The sequence below is a fragment of the Bidens hawaiensis genome, unplaced genomic scaffold (genome assembly GCF_021521415.1).
Source record: "Bidens hawaiensis isolate Kalapana, Puna unplaced genomic scaffold, B.hawaiensis_p1.1 tig00059182_1, whole genome shotgun sequence".
In the NCBI taxonomy this organism is placed as follows: domain Eukaryota; kingdom Viridiplantae; phylum Streptophyta; class Magnoliopsida; order Asterales; family Asteraceae; genus Bidens; species Bidens hawaiensis.
The window spans coordinates 32,019-56,389 of NW_027500671.1; the positions used below are offsets into that span (position 1 = coordinate 32,019).

Below are 24,371 nucleotides of genomic sequence, written 5' to 3' on the forward strand. Positions count from 1 at the left end.
CTTAATTATTACTTGACTAGTAAATAAACCTGTCAGCTTTTAGAAGAAACGACCACAACTAAAAGCATATATATTTTTTGAACAACTAAGTGTTACATTCTATAGGGATCAAAGCCATTAATCTCGTATTTTATACTCTAATCACCTTACCATACAACTAAAGTAAAATTATACTCCTTAATTAAGTGTTGCTCTTAATTGTTTTTGTAATAAATAAAGATAGCAGCTGGCATGGAAACCCTAAGTAGTACCCCCATCAACCACACCTTAAAACACATCCAACGGATCAGAACACTAGTAACCCCACTTTCCCAATCAAGTAACCAACGCGCGTGAGTGGCGCGTGGACCTTACCAAAAAAGGAAGGAAGATGGTGCATGATGATCATCATGATTCATGATAGACGAGACTACACATTCAGGTGCTGATGCTGCTGCTGGGGCTTTTTTCTTCTTGTTTGTACGCTAATAATAATAATAATAATAATAATCAACTTGCCCATACTGTACTACTTTCTTTTCAAATTCACATCTCAATCACATGTCTCTAAGGTCTTATTATTTATTAATCGATTGATAATGGAGGGCATGTACGAAGTAATGAGTTATCATGACCATGTACGGGATCATCATGATGATGATCAGTCCACGCCGGATATTCGACAGAAGCGCAAGATCCCTGCGGTGTTTGGATCCGCCTCCAATATTCAAACCCGTAGTACTAGTAATAATAATAATAATAATAATAACAACAAGAATAATAGATTAGCCGAAGAAGTGGAAGACGAATTTTCGTCTACAAATCGAGCCAAAATCATGTCTCATCCGCTTTACCCTAAGATGCTTCACGCTTACATCGCTTGCCAAAAGGTAAGAGTATGCGTGTGTGAGAAAGTGTACGGAACTTTGTTTTACAGACCTAGGTGGTTTTGTTAATAACATCTTGAAAACTAGTCAAGTCGCATGAGGGGTAGCAAAATCCCTTATGCGACTGGACAGAGTGATTAACAAAACCACCGAGAAACCTAGATGGTTTTGTTAAACCATCTAGATCTGTAAATAAGTTTGTGTACGTGTACTAGTATATGTATGTTTGATGTATGCAAATCTCTACTAGCCTTGATGAAGAATCACACACGATGCTTGTTTGATTGTTATCAGGTCGGAGCTCCACCAGATATGGCGAATTTGTTCAACGAAATAATAAGAGAGAATAAGTTCAGTCGGAGGTTCAGTGCAAGTTCTTGCGTAGGCGACGATCCAGAGCTTGACGAATTCATGGTTGTTAGACGTACTACATACTGTGTGTTTGTGTGTGTGTTTATTGCTAAATTAATTTGTGTTGTTTTGAAGGAAACTTACTGTGAGATGCTGGATCGATACAGATCGGAATTAGCTCGTCCATTCGATGAAGCTACGATGTTTTTGAACGATATGCAGACACAACTTTCCGATCTATGCAATGGAACTTCTTTAACCAACTACACAGGTACGTCTCTCTCTATCTTTCCGTACAATTACAATAGGGATGATTATCATGCATCTCATGTATATAGAGTCATATACTTTGTCCATCAGAATTTCGTTTATTATTTTGTTATTTTTATTTCACGGTCTTATGCGGTGATGACACCTCTTCGATCTGAAGTAGTTCTCCGTATGAAACCTCTTAACGGTTCTAAGGAACGGAACCCCTAAACGATAAGGGTTCCAAGGGGCATCGTCTCCTTGGCGATGTCTAACGCAGCACCTTGGCAACGTTCAAGGTGATGCCCCAGTAGGGTTAGAGGAGAAACGCTGCTGTGCTTCAAGTAGGGGTGTCGCCGCCGATGGTGAAAAGTTTAAGATTTGCATGGGTTATGAAAATTTGAGTGGAACTCTAAGATAAGTGGATACATGATACTAATCTTCAATGGCAACTTGGTTTAGTAGTTGCAAGAAGCTTAGTATTCGAGAAAGTGGCATTTGATGCAAGTGATATGTTACTACTAAGCAATAGTAACTCTTAGTACTGGCTAAGAGTGGTGGTAACTTTAGCTTGGAAGGTCATACGGGCGTCACCCATGGTAATGTTAGCAACTTCTGGTGCGCTGATCAACACATGCGCGTCAAGGGCACCAATGGAGGAGGCGTTAACATGTTGGTGGGCGCTAAAAAGGGGAGAAGCTAAGGCCAAGAAAAACAAGTCACATGCCCATGGTGACGTCCTCATGGCCATCCACAACACTTTGTCTTGATTATGATGAAGTTTCCACTTATGCAACTACTAGAGTGTTGACGGTTGTACCTTAATCAACATACGCTTTCGAGAAGAGTTGCAACATTTTACCCAAATGTTATGATCGTTTAATTAGTATCAAAAGAATTTATGTGGTATGTTGAAGATATGGGATTACACTTGAATAATATTGGGTTGTTCAAAAAACTTGCAGCTCGATGCTCAGGCTTGTAGCTCGCTCGATAAAAGCTCAAATAAGACTATATAAAAAAACTTGAGTTGAAACGATCTAAGCCGAGTTGGCTCATTTTTGTAACTGATCCGAGCTCGGCTAGGCTCGTTGGTTCGATCTAGACTCGTTTAACTTCAAGCTCGAGCTTAGCCGAGTGACTTGTTTAATTTTGAGCTCGAACCCACCCTTACTCAACTCGGGCTCGACTCGTGATCAACCCTTGACTTGTTTTCATAGGAAGTAACATCCTCATTTCTTGTAGAATCTCTCTATATTTTGTTAATATTAGGGAAAATCTTCAAATTGTCTACTTTTTTTTTTTGTTAAAAGTCACATTTTGTCAATTTTAGTTACTCAAGAATGTTTATCAAGAAAACAATCTATCATCCCGAATTTTAATCATCATCCGACTGGATTTTAGTCCAACTAGAAAATGCCAAGTGACACTAGTCAAACATACTAGATTTTTTCAAAATTTTGTTTTGAACGTTATATGAATATAATTAATTATGTTTAGTTCTATTTGGTTTCTTTTATAAGTTTTAAGATATATAATTTTATATCTTCTGAATTCTTATTTTTATCTAGTGCTGACGTATATATGACAAAAAACATTTTGTTTACCTTGATTTTCTATTCTAATTCTCTTTCTCAGTACATAATCTTTCGATACACACTTATAGTCATTGCTTATAGTTATTATTATAAACAATTTTTTTAACGGATTGTTGTAAAACAATTAATCATTTATTTTAACACATGTAGATATATTGCATGTTATAAATATATCAACATAACTTATAATGCTACAATCTATAGATATTGCATGTATATATTGACAATAAATGCGTGGGTTTAACCTAGGTTTAGTACCTGAGTGAAAAAAATATATATGGTAGGGCCACCCAGGTTGAGGTTGGGTTAAAATCTCCGTTTGGTTTCTTATCGTACGTAGGTACGTATAAATTAAAAGACTCACATAATTTATGGACTCTGCTTGCGATTCGACACAACAAACCTTGCATTATCATTTCCACTTTTCTTTACTTATGGCCCACCCCCACCCAATCACATCCCTCGAATTAATCATCAATCTACCTTAGTTAGAATCTTAGATGCCCATTTTTCATCTTTTTTTCATATTAATGAGATACTTGTTTAGGTGTTCTTCAGTTTTGGACTTTCTTTTTAAGGTTTTTAGGGTTTTAAAGTTTTAAATCTATACAAGAAATCCAACCCAAATCTCTTATGGTTTTTTAGGTTTACGTTTTTTGGGTTGAGTTTTTATAAGCCTTTATTCTTCCAACTACTTCTTCAAGTGGCATTTTGTCAACTTCTTAATACTACTCGATGGCTATTAGAGGCGGATCAAGGGATTTTCTCTACATGAGACACAAAATAAACGGGGTAAAATATAAGTTGGGTCAAAGAAAAGAGGGCTAGCCCACCATTATGAAGGCCCAGAACGAAATGAACTTTCGGGTATTTACTGCACTCTTTTGTTTTGAACAACGTTACCCACAATGCTTGATCGAGTGAGTCTTTTTGATATAGGATGTAAACCATCCATGCTGGTTTTGAGGCTCCACACTTGAGTCACCCAAGAACACATCAAGAAGGAAACCCACCTCTATAAGAATACCACTTTTGAGTCGGGTTTTAAAGTTGAAACCATAAGATCCCAAACCTTAACAACTCTTCTCATGTCATCATATCATAACGCCACTGCATTTTACTGCACCTAATAATTCAATTTTTATTGAATTGATTACTTTCGTTCAAAACTTTTGTTTTGAACTAAGTACATATTAGTGATTCTTTTATGGGTATTTAGTATTTACTTTTACTGATGTAATGAAAGTTAAATCTAATAATAATTTTAAATAAAACAAATAAAGTACTATATATTTTATGACAATATAACTAATAAAATAAAATAACAAATAAAAACCATATGAACAATATATAAAAGTATAAAACTAAAGAATAACGTTTAGTAAGAGAGAGATAAAACAAGTAAATGATAAACATAATATAGTAATATAACTTTAGGCATTTGACTTTATTTTATACTATACAAAAGTTGTTATACTCTTTAATAAACAAGAAATATAATATAACAAAGTCTTCTTTCTCAAAAAATTCGGAGTCCACTAGAAAAGAAATAAATTCCGAGTAGCTTTGCTCTCTTCTCGCTTCACTTATTGTCTTTTCTGCACTATCTTCTTCTTCTCTCTTAAGGTAATAGACGGTGGGCACTAACTGATTCTTGACTCATAATACACTAACGCATACATGCAAACATGGCAGCAAAGGCGAACGGTGGGCACCGGCTCACTGTAGCCAAGCCATAGATCCGCCCCTGGATGCTATGATGGGAACAAACGTTTTTGGAACTGAATTGAGTAGTTTTTTTATTATTACCTTGTCTTTGAGATTATACCGAAGGCTTAAAAATTTTGCTCATGTACTAATTAACTTACCTGCAAACTCATCTACAATCACGTTTGATCTCTTTCATCTTTAAACTTTCTGATGCACTCCTCATAGTTTGTAGACATGCTCTTTTTGAACAAGATCTGCTTCTTGGTATCAAACTTTAACAAAATCTCAATACTCCCTTCGCATTCAGGTATTATGCAACTTGCACTAAACCATCTCCTAGCAATGTTTGGAAGATCATTGGTTTTGTTGTATGAATTATCTTTTCATTTACTACTGTTGCTAAAAGAACCGTCTCCAAAGACCATAATTCTTCAAGTTTCCATAAACTTCAAACACTAAAGTGACATGTTCCCTTGCTCTCAGACTAATAAAATGCTCTATGTTGTATCATCTTCCATACTTTCTTGTGTTTTTTGTTTTCGTATTTGCTGTGATCATTCTTTGTTTCTTGCCCCTTCTTTTTTGGCCCGTCTTTATGTTATTTTGTTATTTATGCTCTCACTTTCTTTCTTTCTTTTTGATTCAGCTTGTTGCATTTTCTTGTTTGAAAAACTGGCTGACTTGTTATTGTTAATTGCTTTAACATGTTGAAAATGATCTTGCTTCTCAACCATGGATTCAAAACGAACATGTTGCTCGCTTTCCTACTATTGGCCTTGAACCCGTACTCCCGTGTTCTCAATTGATCACAACCAACCTAGTGCCCAATCGCTTGTGTATTGTTCTTGCTGTAGGCAATAAGAAAATCAAACAAGAAACTTTCCCTTTATATCTCACTGTTGTTGCAAACCCAAATATCAAGAGCCTGATACCAATTAAAATCCAAGACCATTCAATTGATACGCCAAAATCATGGACCAAGAAAAAACAAGAATGAAAGTTTTATAAAGTAATCTCATTAATATTGTTGCATACACGACAGACCGTTGATCCCTATTACATATACACCTAATGACTATCCTAAACAATTGTAACTAGCTTAGCCTTCAAGGTAAATAAAGCCGCAAAATAAACTTCACCAAATAAAAATCATAACATAAACTAAAACATATTAAATAAAATACTATAATGATAAAGCTGATAAAAAAAAACTTTGTCCCATTCGTCTGACCCATGACCCACACACCTCTAATCTAGCACTGCACATGTGAACCAAACAAGGATTAGGTGTGACGATAAGGCTCTTAAATAAAAATTACAAAGTATCGACATGGTGACAAGTTGTCACGGCCTAGTCCTTGATCTGGTTCTAAGTTTCAGTTCTTGATTGCTTATTCTTGTTTCTTTTCTTTTTATGGGTTCGTGCTATTAGTTAGAATTTGGTACAAGCCCTAGTGAACCATTGTATTGTTCATGTTTGCTAACCGTCCATCACCTCCATTGAACTGTTGATCAAGAGTATTTGTCTATCCGCCCTAATAGTAATGTCCATTGAGTAAGATATTGTTCATTAGATTAAAGTATTGTTCATCAGGTGTTGGAAACACTATTAGTCGGCCAAAGTATTGCTCACCCCAAAAGCACTGCTCATAGTATTAGAGTATTATAGATATAATATTAGAATTTTATTATTATTATTATACATTTATCATAATTATGAGATGGTATTTAATTGTGTTTACTTGTGTTTATCTGATTTTACTTCTATATATAACTGATTAAGAATACATAACAATTTACTGAGTTTTCATTATTCTAAATGGTATTAGAGCCATTGAGCCTTAGGATCATTGAATTTATCTTTTTTTCTTCTTCTCATTCTTGTCCTGCCCCGGGACGCCTGTACACACACACACATATAGAATTGATTACGGTCTACACAACATCGCCTTCCAATAAGCCCTTGTAGATTACGATGCACTGTCGTCGCCATAGACTCTAGTCTGTCTATCCCTAGTCACCACATACTTTCTTGATAGCGTTCACTCTCGTATGTTCATGCCTACGGGCCAATGTAAACAACACCATCGTTACCATTGTGCGCAGTTTAGTTTTTAGAGCAACATATCAACATCGTGGCCCCGTCCTTCCGCACGTGTGCTCGCGTGCCCCGTTGGAGTTTCCTGATTTCAAACATGTTACGAACCTTTTCTAGTTGTTTCGCTTACCAGTTGACAACACCAAAAGTAATATGTACTGTTACGTGCATCATGGCTATCTAAACCGTACACACCGTGATTTGCTGCAAGCTGCCCCGTCTTATGTACCTATGGATGCTATGTTGGATTTGAGTCACATTTCAAACCTTTTCTTTTGGGTAGAAGGCAAATAGGGCCAATTTCTTTATTTGTATCTTCAAATATTGGAAATAAGATTGCGATGCGAAGAGCTTTGCTTGGACAAATCGAAAAAACATGTATCATTTAGGTGTTCTTTGTTTTTTCAAAGGCAAAAATTCTGCAGTCTGCATACCACATCTGCAGACATCTGTAGAAAAATATATGGACCAAATCTCTGTAGTGTGCAAGAAGAAGACTGTCTGTTTTTTAATGTTTGTAGACTGCTAAAATAATTAGTGGTGGTGTATGAAATGTGGTAGTGGGTGGAAGTGGTGGATGGTAATAGTGGTAGTGGACGGTAATGGTGGACGATGGTGGATGGCAGTGGTGGACGATTGGTGGTAGATGGTGGTGGTAGGTGGTGGATAATGGTGGGTGGTGGTGGCGGTCGACAGTGGTGGTGGTCGTAGTGGACGATGGTGATGGCGGGTGGTGATGGTGATGGACGGTGGTGGCGGACAATGGATGTTGGTAGAGTTTGAAGAAGTTGAATATTAGCTTATTTTTAAAACCATAAAAGAACTTTTCAGATTTAAAAAAAAATGTTTTCAGAAGCTTATGTCTACGCGCCTGCATACATAATCCCAATGCAGACCTTTTAAGCAAAAACAAACATAACCTTAATTTAGAAACTCTTTCCAAAGGGCGTAAAAATGCAATTTGATCGATAAAAATTAATAAGTAAATAGAATACTGATATCTTGGCAACATTTCGAGTAACTCCATAACCTTGGGTTCCGCCGGTTCATTCTTCAATAGGCACGCGATTAGAGCCTTAGGCTCTTCCCACGTCTTGAGAGCTTATGGTTTCATGTACTATTTCATTTCATGATGAAGTTCTTTTCTTCTAACACTTTTATTGGAAAATAACACCCCCCCACACCCCCCACTCACCCTACCACCACTCTTTTCCACCTAAGATGCGCTCTAGGGGGGGGGGGAGTAAACTCAAGCTAGTCGTTAGGACGCCACTTGGATAGGGGGCTCCGATTTAGACAAAAAATTTACTAAATGATGAAAATAACCCTTAAGTTATTTGAAAAGACAAATATATTCGTGGTTAGTTGTTTTGCTTTTTTAATAATAAAAGTCATAAAAAACCTCAAATTCTCATTTCGCTTTAGGCTCAAAAAGGTTTGACCGCCTTGGCCACCGCTTCCTCACACCGCCAAGGCACCAACTACCCAGTTTTGTCTTTCAATTCCGAGCGTACTACATAATCACCTTTATACTCGGAGAACCAATTTTTTTTATTCACTCCACATTTTTGGATTTAATATTTTTGTTCTAGGTTTTGTCTTTTGTTTATTTAATGTTATTATCTAATTATTTAGACAAAAAATTTACTAAATGATGAAAATAACCCTTAAGTTATTTGAAAAGACAAACATATTCGTGGTTAGTTGTTTTGCTTTTTTAATAATAAAAGTCATAAAAAACCTCAAATTCTCATTTCGCTTTAGGCTCAAAAAGGTTTGACCGCCTTGGCCACCGCTTCCTCAAGCACCGCCAAGGCACCAACTACTCAGTTTTGTCTTTCAATTCCGAGCGTACTACATAATCACCTTTATACTCGGAGAACCAATTTTTTTTATTCACTCCACATTTTTGGATTTAATATTTTTGTTCTAGGTTTTGTCTTTTGTTTATTTAATGTTATTATCTAATTATCTATTATCTACTATATATAAACTACAAGTTTGGTGCCGTTAAGCCGGCACTGGGCCACTTGGCGGCGCCTACTTGTCCGTACAATTTTGTTTTTTTTTTCCCGTTTTGGTATCATAACGAACATAATGGAAGTTGACCGAATGATAATGTTGTTTTTTTTGTTTGTTTTAATTCTGATATCATGACGAACGCGACAAAAACCGGTTCGCATAGACTCAACGTCTCAACGTCCGGGACCGACAACTCTCGGTTTTACCAACACCCGAGTTTACCGGCTGACAGCCTTACACTACCCCACTGGTCCACTCAAATTTTATATTTATTTTCCTTTTTAGCTCTGTTACTGTAACAAACGTAGCCGAAACCGATCGAATTTGTGTCCAGTTACCACTTCAATGCTCGGAACTGACAATGTTTGGATTTTACCATCGCCCGGGTTTACAAACGAAACAAACTTCGCTTTTAATAATTTAATTTTTGTATATGTTAATTTGATGAACATATATATTTTTGGACGCTAAAGTTTTACCAATGGTGCCTATACTAAAGAATGCAATTGATACTAACTGAATTCGTGTTAACTCATCGGTATCGCTTGGGTTTTACCAACACCCCAGGTTTCAACGTTGAGGTTTTATTAATTGACCCGGTGCAACGCGCCGGGATGGGGGGGGCAATTATTGGTTTCATAACCTGCCACCCATCAATTCACCTCGACTCGCAGACGCACTTCACGATTTGATAAGTTGTACGAGTACGACTTTCAATAACATCAACCCGGCGCAACGTGCCGGGAATTTTGCTAGTTGTTAATATTGGAAGAAAAACTGACTCTGTGTGCTGCAAATTCATTGCTTCCACATACTCAGTCATACAAGATATTGAGTTCCCTCATTATGTGATAGCCAATCATGTATCTTCGCAAGCCTTGCGCTCTAGTCTGAGCGTTCGATTTTCTTCGGCTCTAACTGTGGGGGAACATTATATAATATAATATTAGAGTTTGATTGTTATGCTATATTACCATACTAAAAAGATAGTATTTGATTATGTTTACTTCAATTTATCTAGTTAGTTTATTAATATATATAATACATAACGCAATGGACCAAAGCTACTATTCAACGGGCTGAGTTAGTGTTCATCGAGCTGAACCACATGTTCAACACTACCCTTATGGAATGTTAAGATAGTGAAATTGGTGTTTGTCCTTGTTAGTCAAAACGTTACAAGTAAACTTATATAACTATATGTTCACTGTATACCCTATGGAACTACCTGCTACATGATTACAATAAATTAACTACAAATAAATTAACTAAATAAATTTTATAATAACTGATATTATTAAGTCTTAAAAAACTACATAATTTCTATGATAACCAGATGAAACTGAAGAGAGATCAGAGGAAGATCTAAGTATGGGAGAGGCTTCAGAAGAGCCGAAATCCGACTGGGCAAATGAAGATCGCGCTCTCAAAGAAAAACTATTGAGAAAATACAGCAAATACATTAGTTCTCTGAAGCATGAATTCTCAAACAAGAAGAAGAAAGGAAAACTACCAAAAGAGGCAAGGAAACTACTTCTTGAATGGTGGAACATTCACTACAGGTGGCCATATCCAACTGTAAGTAACTTCTTTATAGCTTGTAAAATTTTACAATATCCAAAATTAGCAAATTCAATAATAAAACAAAACCATCAAGTATAAATGTCAAACACGTACATCAACTCTAACTTGTACACACTTAAGATCTTGTAAAGCGTTATCTAAATATGTCAAACGTGTTGGTGGGTCACAAACAACTTAAACTGGTTGGCAAATTAGAGTTATAATTTAAACTATTTTCATTTTTCACTCTATTGTTAAACAAGTCGACTTTTTATATTTTTTAGTACAAGGCATCAGCCCTAACTCATACACACTTAAAATCGTGTAAAAAAATACGACCGATAGGAACCATTTATCTAAATGAGTTAAACACGTTGGTGGGCTAAACAAGTTAAACTGGATGGCGAGTTAAACTTATAACATACTTTTTTAAATCTTTTATTCTATTTTTAAATGTGGGACATTATTGGTTTTAGTTCAAATTGAACATGACCCATTTAGTTAAGGTTAAATCAAATTTTTTTCATGTTGGGTTCATGCAGGAAGCAGACAAAATAGCATTGGCGGAATCAACAGGGCTGGACCAAAAACAGATAAACAACTGGTTCATAAATCAAAGGAAACGTCATTGGAAACCATCGGAGAATATGCAATTTGCAGTCATGGATAATCTTTGTGGATCGTCGTTTCTGGTCAACAACTGAGGAGGTCGGTTAATCCCGAATCTATTTAATTAGACATGCTCTTTTTGAACAAGTTCTGCTTCTTGGTATCAAACTTTAACAAAATCTCAATACTCCCTTCGCATTCAGGTATTATGCAACTTGCACTAAACCATCTCCTAGCAATGTTTGGAAGATCATTGGTTTTGTTGTATGAATTATCTTTTCATTTACTACTGTTGCTAAAAGAACCGTCTCCAAAGACCATAATTCTTCAAGTTTCCATAAACTTCAAACACTAAAGTGACATGTTCCCTTGCTCTCAGACTAATAAAATGCTCTATGTTGTATCATCTTCCATACTTTCTTGTGTTTTTTGTTTTCGTATTTGCTGTTGATCATTCTTTGTTTCTTGCCCCTTCTTTTTTGGCCCGTCTTTACAATTCAAGTGACATAACTCTCAGAAACCAGAATAGTAAAACAAATATGAAATACAACTTAGTGTTATTATATTTAACTCATTTTAAAATATATAACTTTTACTAACAAAGATGGACCCTAAAAGAAGGTACTTTCCACTTCTATCAGTTGATTTATGTTGACTCTGATTTTACAAAAATCAACTTGGCATTGCTGTACGTGTTAATCATGTTATATTTAGAAGATAATCCAAATAACGCTGAGTGTTTCCAGCTAGCGAAATTCAAGAGAATTATAATACGAATATAACTTTTGATGCGTTTAGTTCGCAAAATTTGTTGAAATCGAAATCTTAATGCTATTCTTAACGTGTTTGATTGGGAAACAAATTGAAAATAAAATTTGAAGTAATCCTTTCAATTTCTTCTAAAATAATTCAACAAAGTTTCAAAATGTGAATAAATTCAACAAGACTGAAAGAACTCAGCCTCATTCACAATATATCAATAATACACCATAGATCTTGTGATTCGATCAAGGTCATCTTATGCAGGCATTCTGTTCTATACAGATTCCTATTTCTTGTTTCTTTACAAATACCACTTTGTTATAAAATAACATAAAAATTAAATCCCAATCCAACTAATCCCACATACTTTCTTATTTCCCACATAATCCAATTCATCCCTCAACCTTTTCACATCATCCCACCTTCTATTTCCAGCATGGAAATTAGAAACCATAACCTTATACGCGCTTCTATCTCGTTGTTTATCGAACACCCGACGCGCTACAACTTCCGCAAGCTTAGAATCGTTATGCGCATCACAACAAGACAGAAGTGCACCCCATACACCCGAATCCACATCATCCCCTAAAGAACAAACAATATTATACGCCTCTTCCAACTCCCCCGCCATCCCAATGAGTTTCACAAAGTGTACATAATACTCGGTTTTAGGTTTGATCCCAAATTCAACATCCATTCTGTTAAAAATATCACGACCTTCGTTAACAAAACCACCATGATAACAAGCGGATAATAAACCACAAAAAGTAGACCCGTCAGGTTTTAAACCTCGTTCAACCGCTTCTCTAAACACGTTAAATGCCTCACATGCAAGACCATATGAACCAAGACTTGCTATAACTGAATTATAAGAAACCATGTTTCTCTTTGGCATTTGATCAAACACCTTGAGCGCAAAATCCAAAAAACCACATTTTGCATACATGTCAATCAAAGCAGATGACACCATTGTATCTGAATCTAGGTTATGACGGATGGCATAACCGTGAATTTCAACACCCGGTGCTAGAATCGCCATTTGTGCAGTGGCAGCAAGTAAAGTAGCAATTACTATGGAATCTGGCTTTCTAAAACAGTTCATTTTCTTGAAAAAAACTAAGGCTTTTTGATACTCTCGGGATTATGAAAAACCGGATATTAATGCAGACCATGTTACTAAATCGGGATGTGATAAGCTTAAATACCTTATAGGCTGAAATCATACAACTACACCTTGAATACATCCTTACAAGCATGCTATTTATATATGTGTTAGAATCAAATCCGTTTCTTAAACAGTAAACGTGAATACCTTGACCGATTTGCAGCAAGTTTGACAGTGTAAAACCTGATAATAATCCTACCACTTTATACCCATCAGGCTGAATCCCAGTACTTCTCATTGCATTAAACAAATGTAACCCTTTTTCTCAATTCCCACTATTAAACAGACTTTATTGTAATTAGGCAAGCTTATGTTAAGGCTTGTTTCTAGGCTAGTCATTTGCTCCAGAATATATTCTTAGGCTTGATATTAGGCTTAGTCCTAGCTTTCTGTTTTTAGTCTCTCTCTATATATAGAGACTTCTTGTACCTTTGATATCACAATATACAATTACAATATACAATCACTCACAGTTTAATATGGTATCACAGCCTATTCGATCATAATACCTTCACTATCATATTTCCGCAGCGGCGCAGCCCATTCTCTTTTTTTTCTCTGGCCAGTGTTCTTCTCGCCTATCCACCATGGCTATAACCGCCTTCACCACTGAAACTAAAACAAACCATAATTCTCACAAATTTGGTTTCAAACTCACCGCCAACAACTACGGATTCTGGAAAACCATGATCACACCCTTCTTAATCACAAATGATCTATTTAGTTACATCGATGGCTCCCTCCCCTGTCCCGCTACAACCATTTCAAATGTTGCAAATCCCGAATATCGAGCATGGATTTCCAATGATGCTCACATCCGAATGCTCCTTCTTTCTACAATTTCTTAATCCTCATTTAAACATGTGCAAGGTGATACCTCGCGTCTCCTATGGCTTGCCCTGGAACGTGCCTATGCGCCTCACACATCCTCCCGAGAATACACTCTCAAAACCCAACTACTCAAAATCGAGATGAAGCCGAATGAGACATCGGCTGAATACCTTACACGAGCACAAGAGTATTCAGACGTCTTAGCCAACATCGGTGAACCCATGAAAGATAAAGATATCGTTATGTTAACTATTTCAGGCCTTAGGGAAGAATACAATTCCCTCAAATCCACTCTCGTCTCTCGAGAACCTGCTGTTACCTTCATAGAACTTTCAGGTCTAAATTCTGATTATGAATATATGATAAGAAAAGCAACCCCCACCATACCCTCCACCCAAGCCTTCACTGCCAGTACCAATCATGAACCCAACAGCCTACAAATTCCACCCGACACTCTTCAATCTCTTCAACAATTGCTAACACAATTGGGACTCACTGTCCAAAGCAACCCACAGCAGAATCAAGCTTTTCACACCACCCGCAACACACCTAATAATAATTCCTACCATCGACGTGGTCGTGGACGTCACATCAACCACACTCACAACAACCGCCAACTGCCTCCTACAAATCCCAGATTTCCTTGGGCATCAAACCAAAATATGGTTTATGGGTCTTGCAACAGGTGTGGTATTGGGCACATCCCGTCACAATGCCCGAACCGTGACCCCGCAACAACTCGTTCAAATAAACAGCCTTCACAAGCCAATTTTGTTGATCATCGCTCACAAGCATCTTCTTCATGGCTGCCCGACACTGGTGCAAGTAGCCATGTGGCGCCCGATCTCCATGGCTTTGATGAATCTGAACCGTACTATGGTAACGGCACTTTAATTGTTGGTAATGGCAAAAGTTTACCCATTTTTAATATTGCTTCAACCACATTTAATTCACCAAATAAAACCCTGTCTCTTAAAAATATTCTTCATGTTCCACAAATCAAACGTAATCTTCTTTCGGTACAACGTTTTTGTCAATACAATAACGTATTCTTTGAATTTCATTCTAACTTTTTTTGTGTGAAGGACAAGCTTACCCGTACTATCCTCCTCATGGGTCCAAGTAAAAACGGGCTCTACTCCTTCAATCTGCCGAAGCTTCTACCGGTTTCAAATGTTGTTTTTTCCACCGTTCGTGCATCTCCCACAACTTGGCAACAAAGACTTGGCCACCCGCACACGCAACTGTTAAAGTCTATGATCTCCAACAATGGCCTTCCAGTTATTAATAATTCAGTTCTTTCTTATTGTAATTCTTATCCAATGGGGAAATCTACAAAAACACACTTAACTAGTTCACCCCATAGAAGTACACGTGCTTTGGATTTAATCTTTTGTGATGTTTGGGGTCCCGCACCCATTAATTCCTTTTATGGTCATCGTTACTTTTTATTGTGTGTTGATCATTATACTCGTTACATGTGGTTATTTCCCATTCAACACAAATCCGATGTCTCACACACTTTTAAACAATTCCATACAATGGCTGAAAGACAATTCCAATCAAAATCAAGTCCGTTCAAACCGATGGGGGTGGAGAATTCAGAAGTTTATCTTCTTTTTTCACAACTCTTGGAATTTTGCATCGTCATTCTTGTCCCCATACAAGCGAACAAAATGGTTTTGTAGAAAGACGGAACCGAAATGTCGTCGAAACCGGTCTCACTCTCTTGGCACAATCCGGTGTTCCAAAGCGTTTCTGGAACTTTGCCTTTGAGACCGCAGCATATCTCATAAATCGTATGCCCTCCCGCACTTCCTCAAACATCTCTCCTTTTGAACACCTATTTAACCGCAAACCCGATCTCTCATTCCTACGTGTTTTTGGGTGTCAATGCTTCCCTCATCTTCGACCTATAATCCACACAAAATGGATTTCCGCTATTTACCCTGCATTTTTTAGGGTATAGCTCCGCTCATCACGGGTATCAATGCCTCGATCTCGTTACTAACCGTATTTATATTGCCCGACATGTACGGTTTAACGAAGCACACTTTCCTCTTCTACAACCTTCCTCACCTACACCTCCCACACCATCTCATGACCCTTACTTCTCCTCCTTTCCATCCCCTGTTCGAAATAAACCTACTTCACAAGGCAGCCCAAATCTGGCAGACCAAGAGTCAAACAACACAACCCCACCAGCCTCTCCACCATCTGAGGCTGTCACAGACCCAACACCTACCCCAGTCACAAATACAAACGTTTAACCTGCCCAAACCTCCCCTACGGCCCAAGACACACATCAGTCCACTCCACCACCCCAACCCACTACAACAGCTACCAATAATCAGCCTCCTTTCCAATACACCTACACTCGCCGCACCCAAACTCCACCTGCTGCCACTCATCAGCCGACTGTTCCAGCCAATAATCAGCCCGCAACATCTTCAACCACAACCGAATCTCAATCCCGAAACCGACCAGCCAACCTCTGACAAAATCCAAAAAAACGAACTCCCTACAATGCCTCCGCCTTTCACATCTCAATAGATTCATCCTCGCTCGAACCCTCCTCTTTTGCTATTGCCAATAAAAGTCCATCATGGCGCAATGCAATGACAGATGAATTCAAAGCCTTGATGAGAAACGGCACTTGGACCTTAGTACCACCTGTTCCTAATGCTAATGTTGTCGATTGTAAGTGGGTGTACAGGTTGAAACGAGATGAAAAAGGAAATATAAAACGCTACAAAGCGCGTCTAGTCGCAAAAGGGTTTAGCCAATAGCCGGGAATTCATTTAGTCCGGTGGTAAAATCTACAACTGTTCGTGTAGTTCTGTCCTTAGCCGTCACACGCCAATGGCCGCTTCGCCAACTCGATGTGCAAAATGCATTCTTACACGGTGATCTCAAAGAAACAGTCTACTTAAGACAACCACCAGGCTTCATTGACCCACAAAAGCCAAATCATTTATGCCTTCTTCACAAGTCCTTATATGGACTCAAACAGGCTCCAAGGGCATGGTTTAATCGTCTTTCGGGAGCTTTGTTACAACTTGGGTTTCACGGATCCAAAACGGATCCATTATTGTTTATTTACTCCCACCATGGTATGTTAATGTACATGCTCGTTTATGTCGATGACATTATCCTAACCGGAAACAATCCGCAGCTCATTAACAATACCATTAAACGATTAAGCACCACTTTTGCCCTCCAAGACATGGGCCGGCTGTCATATTTTTTAGGAATTGAAGTGATTCCCAAAGGTAGATTTGCTCCTCTCTCAACAAAAATACGTGCATGACATTATCGAGCAGGCTGGCCTCTCTCAGTCTAAACCCGCTGACTCCCCGATGGCTCCTAATTCCATCTTGTCTCTTGGTGATAGTCCTCAATTTGATAATCCAGTCAAATTTAGACAAATCATTGGAGCTCTGCAATATTTAACTCTTTCAAGACCAGATATCACCTTTGCAGTCAATAAAGTATGTCAGTTCATGCACTCTCCAACAGAAAATCATTGGTCAACAGTTAAACGAATTCTACGATATCTTAACGGGACCTCTCATTTCGGTTTTACTGATTCAACAAAAGTCAGCTGTAGTCATTCACGCCTATGCCGACGCCCAACAACGGTCACTAACAGCTTTTTCCGATGCCGATTGGGCTGGCTCTATCGATGACCGTCGATCGACCGGGGGGTATGCAATCTACCTTGGCTCTAATCTTGTTTCATGGCGTGCTCGCAAACAACCAACCGTCTCTCGGTCATCAACCGAGGCCGAATACAAAGCCATGGCTGACACCGTTGCCGAGTTAACATGGCTTGAGGCACTCCTAAAGGAACTTCATGTTACCACAGCCTCTGCTCCTATTTTATGGTGTGACAATCTCGGAGCTACCTATCTCTCTGCCAATCCGGTGTTTCATGCACGCACAAAACATGTGGAAATCGATTTTCATTTTGTTAGAGAGAAAGTCGCTCAAAGAAAGCTCCTTGTTCAGTTTATTAAAACAGATGATCAAATTGCAGATGTATTTACCAAGCCTCTATCATCCCAACGGTTTCTTCTACTTAGATCCAAGCTACAGGTCGCTTCCTGGCCTTAGCTTGAGGGGGAATATTAAACAGACTTTATTGTAATTAGGCAAGCTTATGTTAAGGCTTGTTTCTAGGCTAGTCATTTGCTCCAGAATATATTCTTAGGCTTGATATTAGGCTTAGTCCTAGCTTTTTGTTTTTAGTCTCTCTCTATATATAGAGACCTCTTGTACCTTCGATATCACAATATACAATTACAACATACAATCACTCACAGTTTAATACCCACAACTTCCATATCCTGCAAGGAAATAACCAAATTAACCGAACTATAACCAAATTGACCAACTTAACTGACCCGAACATAACGATGGCTTATTTAAGCTATAACCGGTTAACTGAAATTTGTGGTTTGGGGTACTGTTTTGGTGTGTCGCATAACTGAATTAACTGAACCATAACTAATATAATTGAACCAAACAACTAACGATGGTTCGGTCCAGCCATAACCAATAAACTTAAATTTGCGATTTGTTACGGTTTTGGCATGTGGCACAACCGATTTAAACGAACCAAACCGGTTACATCCAAAATATGTAATATTCTTTGTATAAAGTGAAAATCCCAATTTGATAAATAAGGTCAGACTAAAGCCAATCTAATTGAAAGCGACCCATAACCGAACCGAAAACCAATCGGTTAAAAATCTCCAATAACCAAACATCTCGGTTTTGGTTTGGTTATGGCTCAAAAGTCAAAACCGAACCAAACCGCCCCGTGCAGACTCATTCATACCTGCAATCATCGTGTTATACAACACCAAATCGTGGTTGTTCAGACAATCAAACACCATTCTCGCATCGTCAACAAAGCCTAGCTTAGAATAAGCCGACACGAGTGCACTGCCACAAATAGAGTCCATTCCCAGAGCCGAAACAATCACGTGTGCATGCACAAACCTAAGACCTTTAAGATCATGGCCCGCAAAATGCAAGCAAATGTGAAAGTATCAGGGTTTGTTTCTGAAGCAAGCATTTGTTTAAAGAGTGTAAATGTATCAAGGAAACAATGGGTTTGGGCGTGAGCTGAGTTCCAGAGGTAGACGGTTCTGTTGGGCATTTCGTCGAACAGGTGGCGTGCAGAGGTGAGATCGTCATTGGATGCGTAGAATTTGATGATTTTGGTCGAGTAAAATGGGTCGTGGAAGATGCAGGTTTTGATTAGTAAAGCGTGGAATGATTTGGTTCTTGTTAGGGTTTGATTAGGCTTCGAGAGTTCCAACACGAGTGATTTAAAATGAACGAACATCAAATCAACTTATGAGGGTGTGTTTGGTTCACGGATTGTTTGAGAATTGGAATTGGAATTGGAATTGGAATTTGGAAGAAATTGGAATTGGAATTAGAACACAAGGGATTTCTTTGAAAATTATTATTTGTTTGGTTATGCTTTTGTGAATGGAATTGGAATGAAAACAATATATGCAAAAGACAAGATTACCCTTAAAACTAACAAATATATACAGACCCTACCCCACAAAAGTCATCCGCCTTTTCTCACATATGAAGCCGTCGGTGACCGGTGCAACTACCATGAGTATGGTTGCCTGCTTAAAACTTGGATCTGAGAAAACCCCGTTGAGGCGACCTTCAAAGTCGCCTTCCATGGTTTGATACCTGTCACATCCAAATCAGAAATGAAAACCATCACCATGCTGACTAAGGCTTTTTGGGTGGCGTTTTGTATAAAACGTTGGTGGAATGCACACAAATTAAAAGAGTTTTTTCTCAAATAGGTGTTGGCGTAAAAACTATTTACCAATATAGTGTTCATTGAGAAATATTTACTAAAATGGTGTTTTTGATAATTTTTTTTATTTCTCACTACTACTCTTGTTGGTAATTGGATAAAACTAAGATTGACACATGTAAATATCTCTATTTTATTTTTATCATAAAATAATAATACTAATATAAACTTAAAATAAATAAGATTTTACATGCATGTATGCGTCTTCTCTTAAGTTTTTTTTTTTTTTTTTTTTGAGTTCATACTTTGTTTTTATTTATATACAAAACCTTGTATATTTATGTAATCAAGTTTTTTACTAAAACAACATTTTTAAAACGGATAATTTATTTTTAAATCGAAAGTACAGGTTTAAACAATAACCTTTAACTAAATATTTATTTTATTGAACACCGACGAACTAGAAAAAAAGTTTATACAAATATGAACATGTTATAACAAAAAAATATGACTTGGTTTGTGAATCTTTAAATACATGTTGAGTTTCATTTTTCCAACACAGTTTTTATTTTCGTAGACAAAAAAAAAATTAAACACGGTTTTTTTTTAATATTGGTTTCATTTAAATCTAGGTTTATTAAAAGTTAAAGTGTTCAAAAGGATAAGCTTTTAATAAAACCGATGGAACTAAAAAAAAGTATGTTACATGAATATATAATATATTACTAAAACAAATTCTTGATTTGGTTTATAAATTATTAAATAGATCGTTTATTTTAAGTTTCCAAAATAGTTATATTTTTTTGTAATTTTAAAAATTTATTAACACAATTTTTTTTTCAAATAAAAGTCTTAGTGAGAATTTTAGTGCTCAACGGGGTATTTTTTTATATGTAGGTTTCTATTCTTCCAAAATAGTTTTTTATCCTAAAATGTATTAAATATAGCTTTTTATTTAAATATAGATTTCATTAGTCATATAGATTTATTAAAAATTCCAGTACATTTATATTTACATGTGTCAATCTTAGTTTTATCCAATTACCAACAAGAGTAGGAGTGAGAAACAAAAACAATTATCAAAAACACCATTTTAGTAAATATTTCTCAATGAACACTATATTGGTAAATAGTTTTTCCACCAACACCTATTTGGGAAAAAACCCCAATTTAAAAACAAATAAACTAAGTTATGGAGGCTTTATGACTAAATCCTATTTTTGTAAAAATCCATAACTATAACTGGGCGCCACGTGACGCATAATGCCTGGAGGTAAGACTTTATGACTACTCATTATCTTAAAAAACATGAAAGGATTTTGAATTCTCCTAATTGAAGGATTTGATTGGAATTACTTTCAATTCCAATTCCTATTCTTAGCCAACCAAACACAATAAAGAATGAAACTTAAATTCCAATTCCCTTCAAATCCCATCAATTCTTTCCAACCAAACAGGCTCTCGTAGTCATAGGGGCCGACCCAATTAAAGTAATATCCCAACCATAAGGTGAAAATTGTAACCGGTTAACTCAACCAAAATCCACTTAAAATCATAACCGGTTATAAACCAGTATTAACGTTGGTAATAATCTATACTACATTACTATATCATAATACAGATATACAACCTTTCACCTCCTGCATTCTCTCTCCTTCAGACGTCGTTGTATTTATGGTCCTAATTAATCGTTCGGCGCACTCTCGGCAGCAACCATCCCGGCCGACAACTTCAATACAACCCTTTCACTCATACGTTACAGCCTTCAAAAGAATATGTAGTTGTTAGAAACCGCTTTTTCCGTATTACCCTCATATGTTGGTACTAGACGAGTGCCCGCGCGATGCAGCGGGTGTTTGAACCTGTTAATCACGTACAAATGGTTCGGTTAAAAACCTTGAAATCGTTTAAATTGGTAATTCGTTTGACTTCTTTTTTCTTTTCTTTTTTACTTTCGGTTTGTTGGTCGGTTTCAAAAATTTTCAAAACGTAGTGAACGGTTGGTTCGCGGTTTATATCGGCAACCAGCCACATGAAACCAGAAAAGACTGTAAATTAACCTAATTGCAATATGATTCATTTTGTAATCTTTGTTGTTATTATTTCACGTCCTAGATCTTCTATTAATATTTACCATTTATGTGGCTAAAATTATCATTTTTTTATTTATGATCATCTCAAGTATCATATTATGTTGGTTTTAGTTAAAATTGATGGTACATTTAAAATATTAATTATTTTAAACTAAATTTATTATTAAAGTTTAAATTGTGAAATCAAACTGGAACCAGGCCGTTAGTAACGATTCGGTTTCAACTTTCAATGGTTGAGTTTGGTTTTGGACGACAAAAAATCAGTATTAACGGTTGGACTCACAAGTATAACTTAAAAACCATCAAAACCGACACTGAACACCCCTACGTAACATATTAATTTATTTAAAATGAAAAAAAATTACAACAATATCATATCCAAATTAAAGAGAGTAAAATGCTCGTTTTTATGGTGGAATTTGTTTATAAAAATATTAACGTATGAAAAAGTTACAGTCGTTTAAAAATCATGGGTGGTAAGTTAGTTTACAAGTTAAATTAAAAACATAATATGATTAAACATGAGGGACCAAACTTGTAAGTTGAATGGATTGTGTTTAAAAGACATGTTTACCCTTACTAACACATGTACCTCATGCTTTAAGTGTTGTAAATTACTTAAAAATGAGTGTCTTAATTTGTCCTTGTTTGATGTATTATATATAATATAGATATATAAATGCATTGTATTGGTTTGAATATACCATTTCTTTAGCTTTCAAACCTCTCAAAAACACAAATAAATAAATAAATAATAATAAATAAAATCTCATCCAAAAACACCGAAGTCTCAATCTTCGATAGCTCAAATGGCAAATGAAGCGTGTTTATACAAAAACAAAGAGAAATCCTAAAATTTTAATGAAGTTTGACTTACGTTTAATGTCAGACAAAACATAAATGTCTCGTTGCAATAATTTTATCGTGTTCCTCAAAATCACATCCAACTCCACTTTAATAGCTCATTTGTCAAAGCATTGCAAGGCTGTGAATCTAAAAATGAAGCACAATTGTTAGCCGAAGCCTCCAGAGCCCGCAACTTAAACTTATCGAATACGAAGATGATGACAACGATGGTTATATATCATCATATTAAATGTCTAGTCGTTATTCTTTTTTTATTTTAACAATGTTTTTTGTTTAATTTATTTGTTTATTTAGCTAATGTTATAGCCCACACTTTGCGGCAGGGTTGTCTTTGTTAGTTGGTATATCGATCAAGGGCGTAGGATAAAAGGGACCGGGGTGTCCCCGGTCACCGTTGTTTTTTCTCTTTGTAGTGTAAATTTTAGCGATTTCGTCTGAAATTTTTTATAGGTATTGAGTCCGGTCATCATTCGGTGACTCTAGTCACCCTATGACTTGCCCAAGTTTAGCCATTGATATCGTTGAATTACTATAGACCATTAAAGACGTTAAAAATAACATACTACACCGTTAACTAAACATTTCTAGAGTTAAAAGTTATCTTTAATTATAATTAATTATAAAAAATAAGAAATAAAAAAGCTATACATGTGCAGAATTAAAAGAAAAAATATTTGTTAAAAGAATTAAAAAATATATTTACTACTCTATAATTATATTAAAATTCATGGATGAAAACGTAAAACACTTAAAGAAATATAATTAATAAACTTCATGAGACGTATGATAAATCTGTTAAAATAAAAATATAAACTGGTTAAGGTAAAAACAGAATGAAATGTAAAATCTTTAAAGAAAAAAATATTATTAAAGTTTATAGATCTTATGATTACTGTATTAAAGTTTAGAGATAGAAACGTATATTGTGACAAAAAAACAAATTGTTTGGCTTATGCCATGTAATCTATATCTATATATAGAATATACACAGAACAAAGTGGGTTTATTTTTACATTTTAGTAGTTAATTTATTATATTAAAAACTGGTTACTTAGTAATTGGTTCGGTTATTAACCTAACCGCTGACTAATGTTCTCACTCCAAAAGTTGTAAGTAAATGTAACCGGTGATTGATAGTAACCGATTTTCACCGTTAAACTAACAAATAACAAATGGTTAACCTATATTTGCACCTTAAGTTAGACCCAAAAAGACTCCAAAACTTAGCCAAACTCCTTGCGCTCTACATTTCCTTAAAGCAAGACAAACTCCTTGCACTCTACGTTCGCTTAAAGCGAACCAAACTACGAAACAGTTAACTTGTGACTCAAAGCGCATTTAAAGTAGAAAAACTTAGAAAACCTTGATCATATATAACTCTATTATAAATGACCCAAACTCAATTCATGGTTAACTCACTCATAATTTAAGTTACTTATTATAAAATTTTAACTCATTATTACAACTTTACTAATTACTAAATAAAAATCATAACAACATCTCAATAAGTAAAGATATTTTATTTCAAAAACAAGAAAGTCAAAATCAAAATTTAGCACCACAAAAAAAATCCACCACCACATCATATTTCCTTGGCTCATTTTTAACAACAAACACAATTGATATTTCTAAGTCTCCAACAGCCATTGATCACAATCCAACGGTCCGTGACGTTCCACACCTCCACCACCCCCGTCACCCTATCAACCCAAAAATAATATTATCCTCGTCTCACTCCGGATGAGATGAGAGTTCCAGAAGTTGCGTGTACAAATAATAATAATAATAAT

At 36.2% G+C, this 24,371-nt stretch overlaps 1 protein-coding gene and 1 pseudogene across 1 annotated transcript; one reads left to right on the top strand and one right to left on the bottom strand.

Annotated features, from left to right (window-relative positions):
* Positions 1-578: 578 nt before the first annotated feature.
* On the top strand, positions 579-11,161 carry LOC143602577 (homeobox protein knotted-1-like 2). Its single transcript, XM_077079638.1, has 5 exons — positions 579-869; positions 1,161-1,280; positions 1,353-1,488; positions 10,231-10,472; positions 11,000-11,161. The coding sequence occupies exons 1-5, from the start codon at positions 579-581 to the stop codon at positions 11,159-11,161; spliced, it is 951 nt and encodes a 316-aa protein (XP_076935753.1).
* A 900-nt stretch (positions 11,162-12,061) lies between these two features.
* On the bottom strand, positions 12,062-19,180 carry LOC143602579 (putative pentatricopeptide repeat-containing protein At1g64310; annotated as a pseudogene).
* Positions 19,181-24,371: the final 5,191 nt, after the last annotated feature.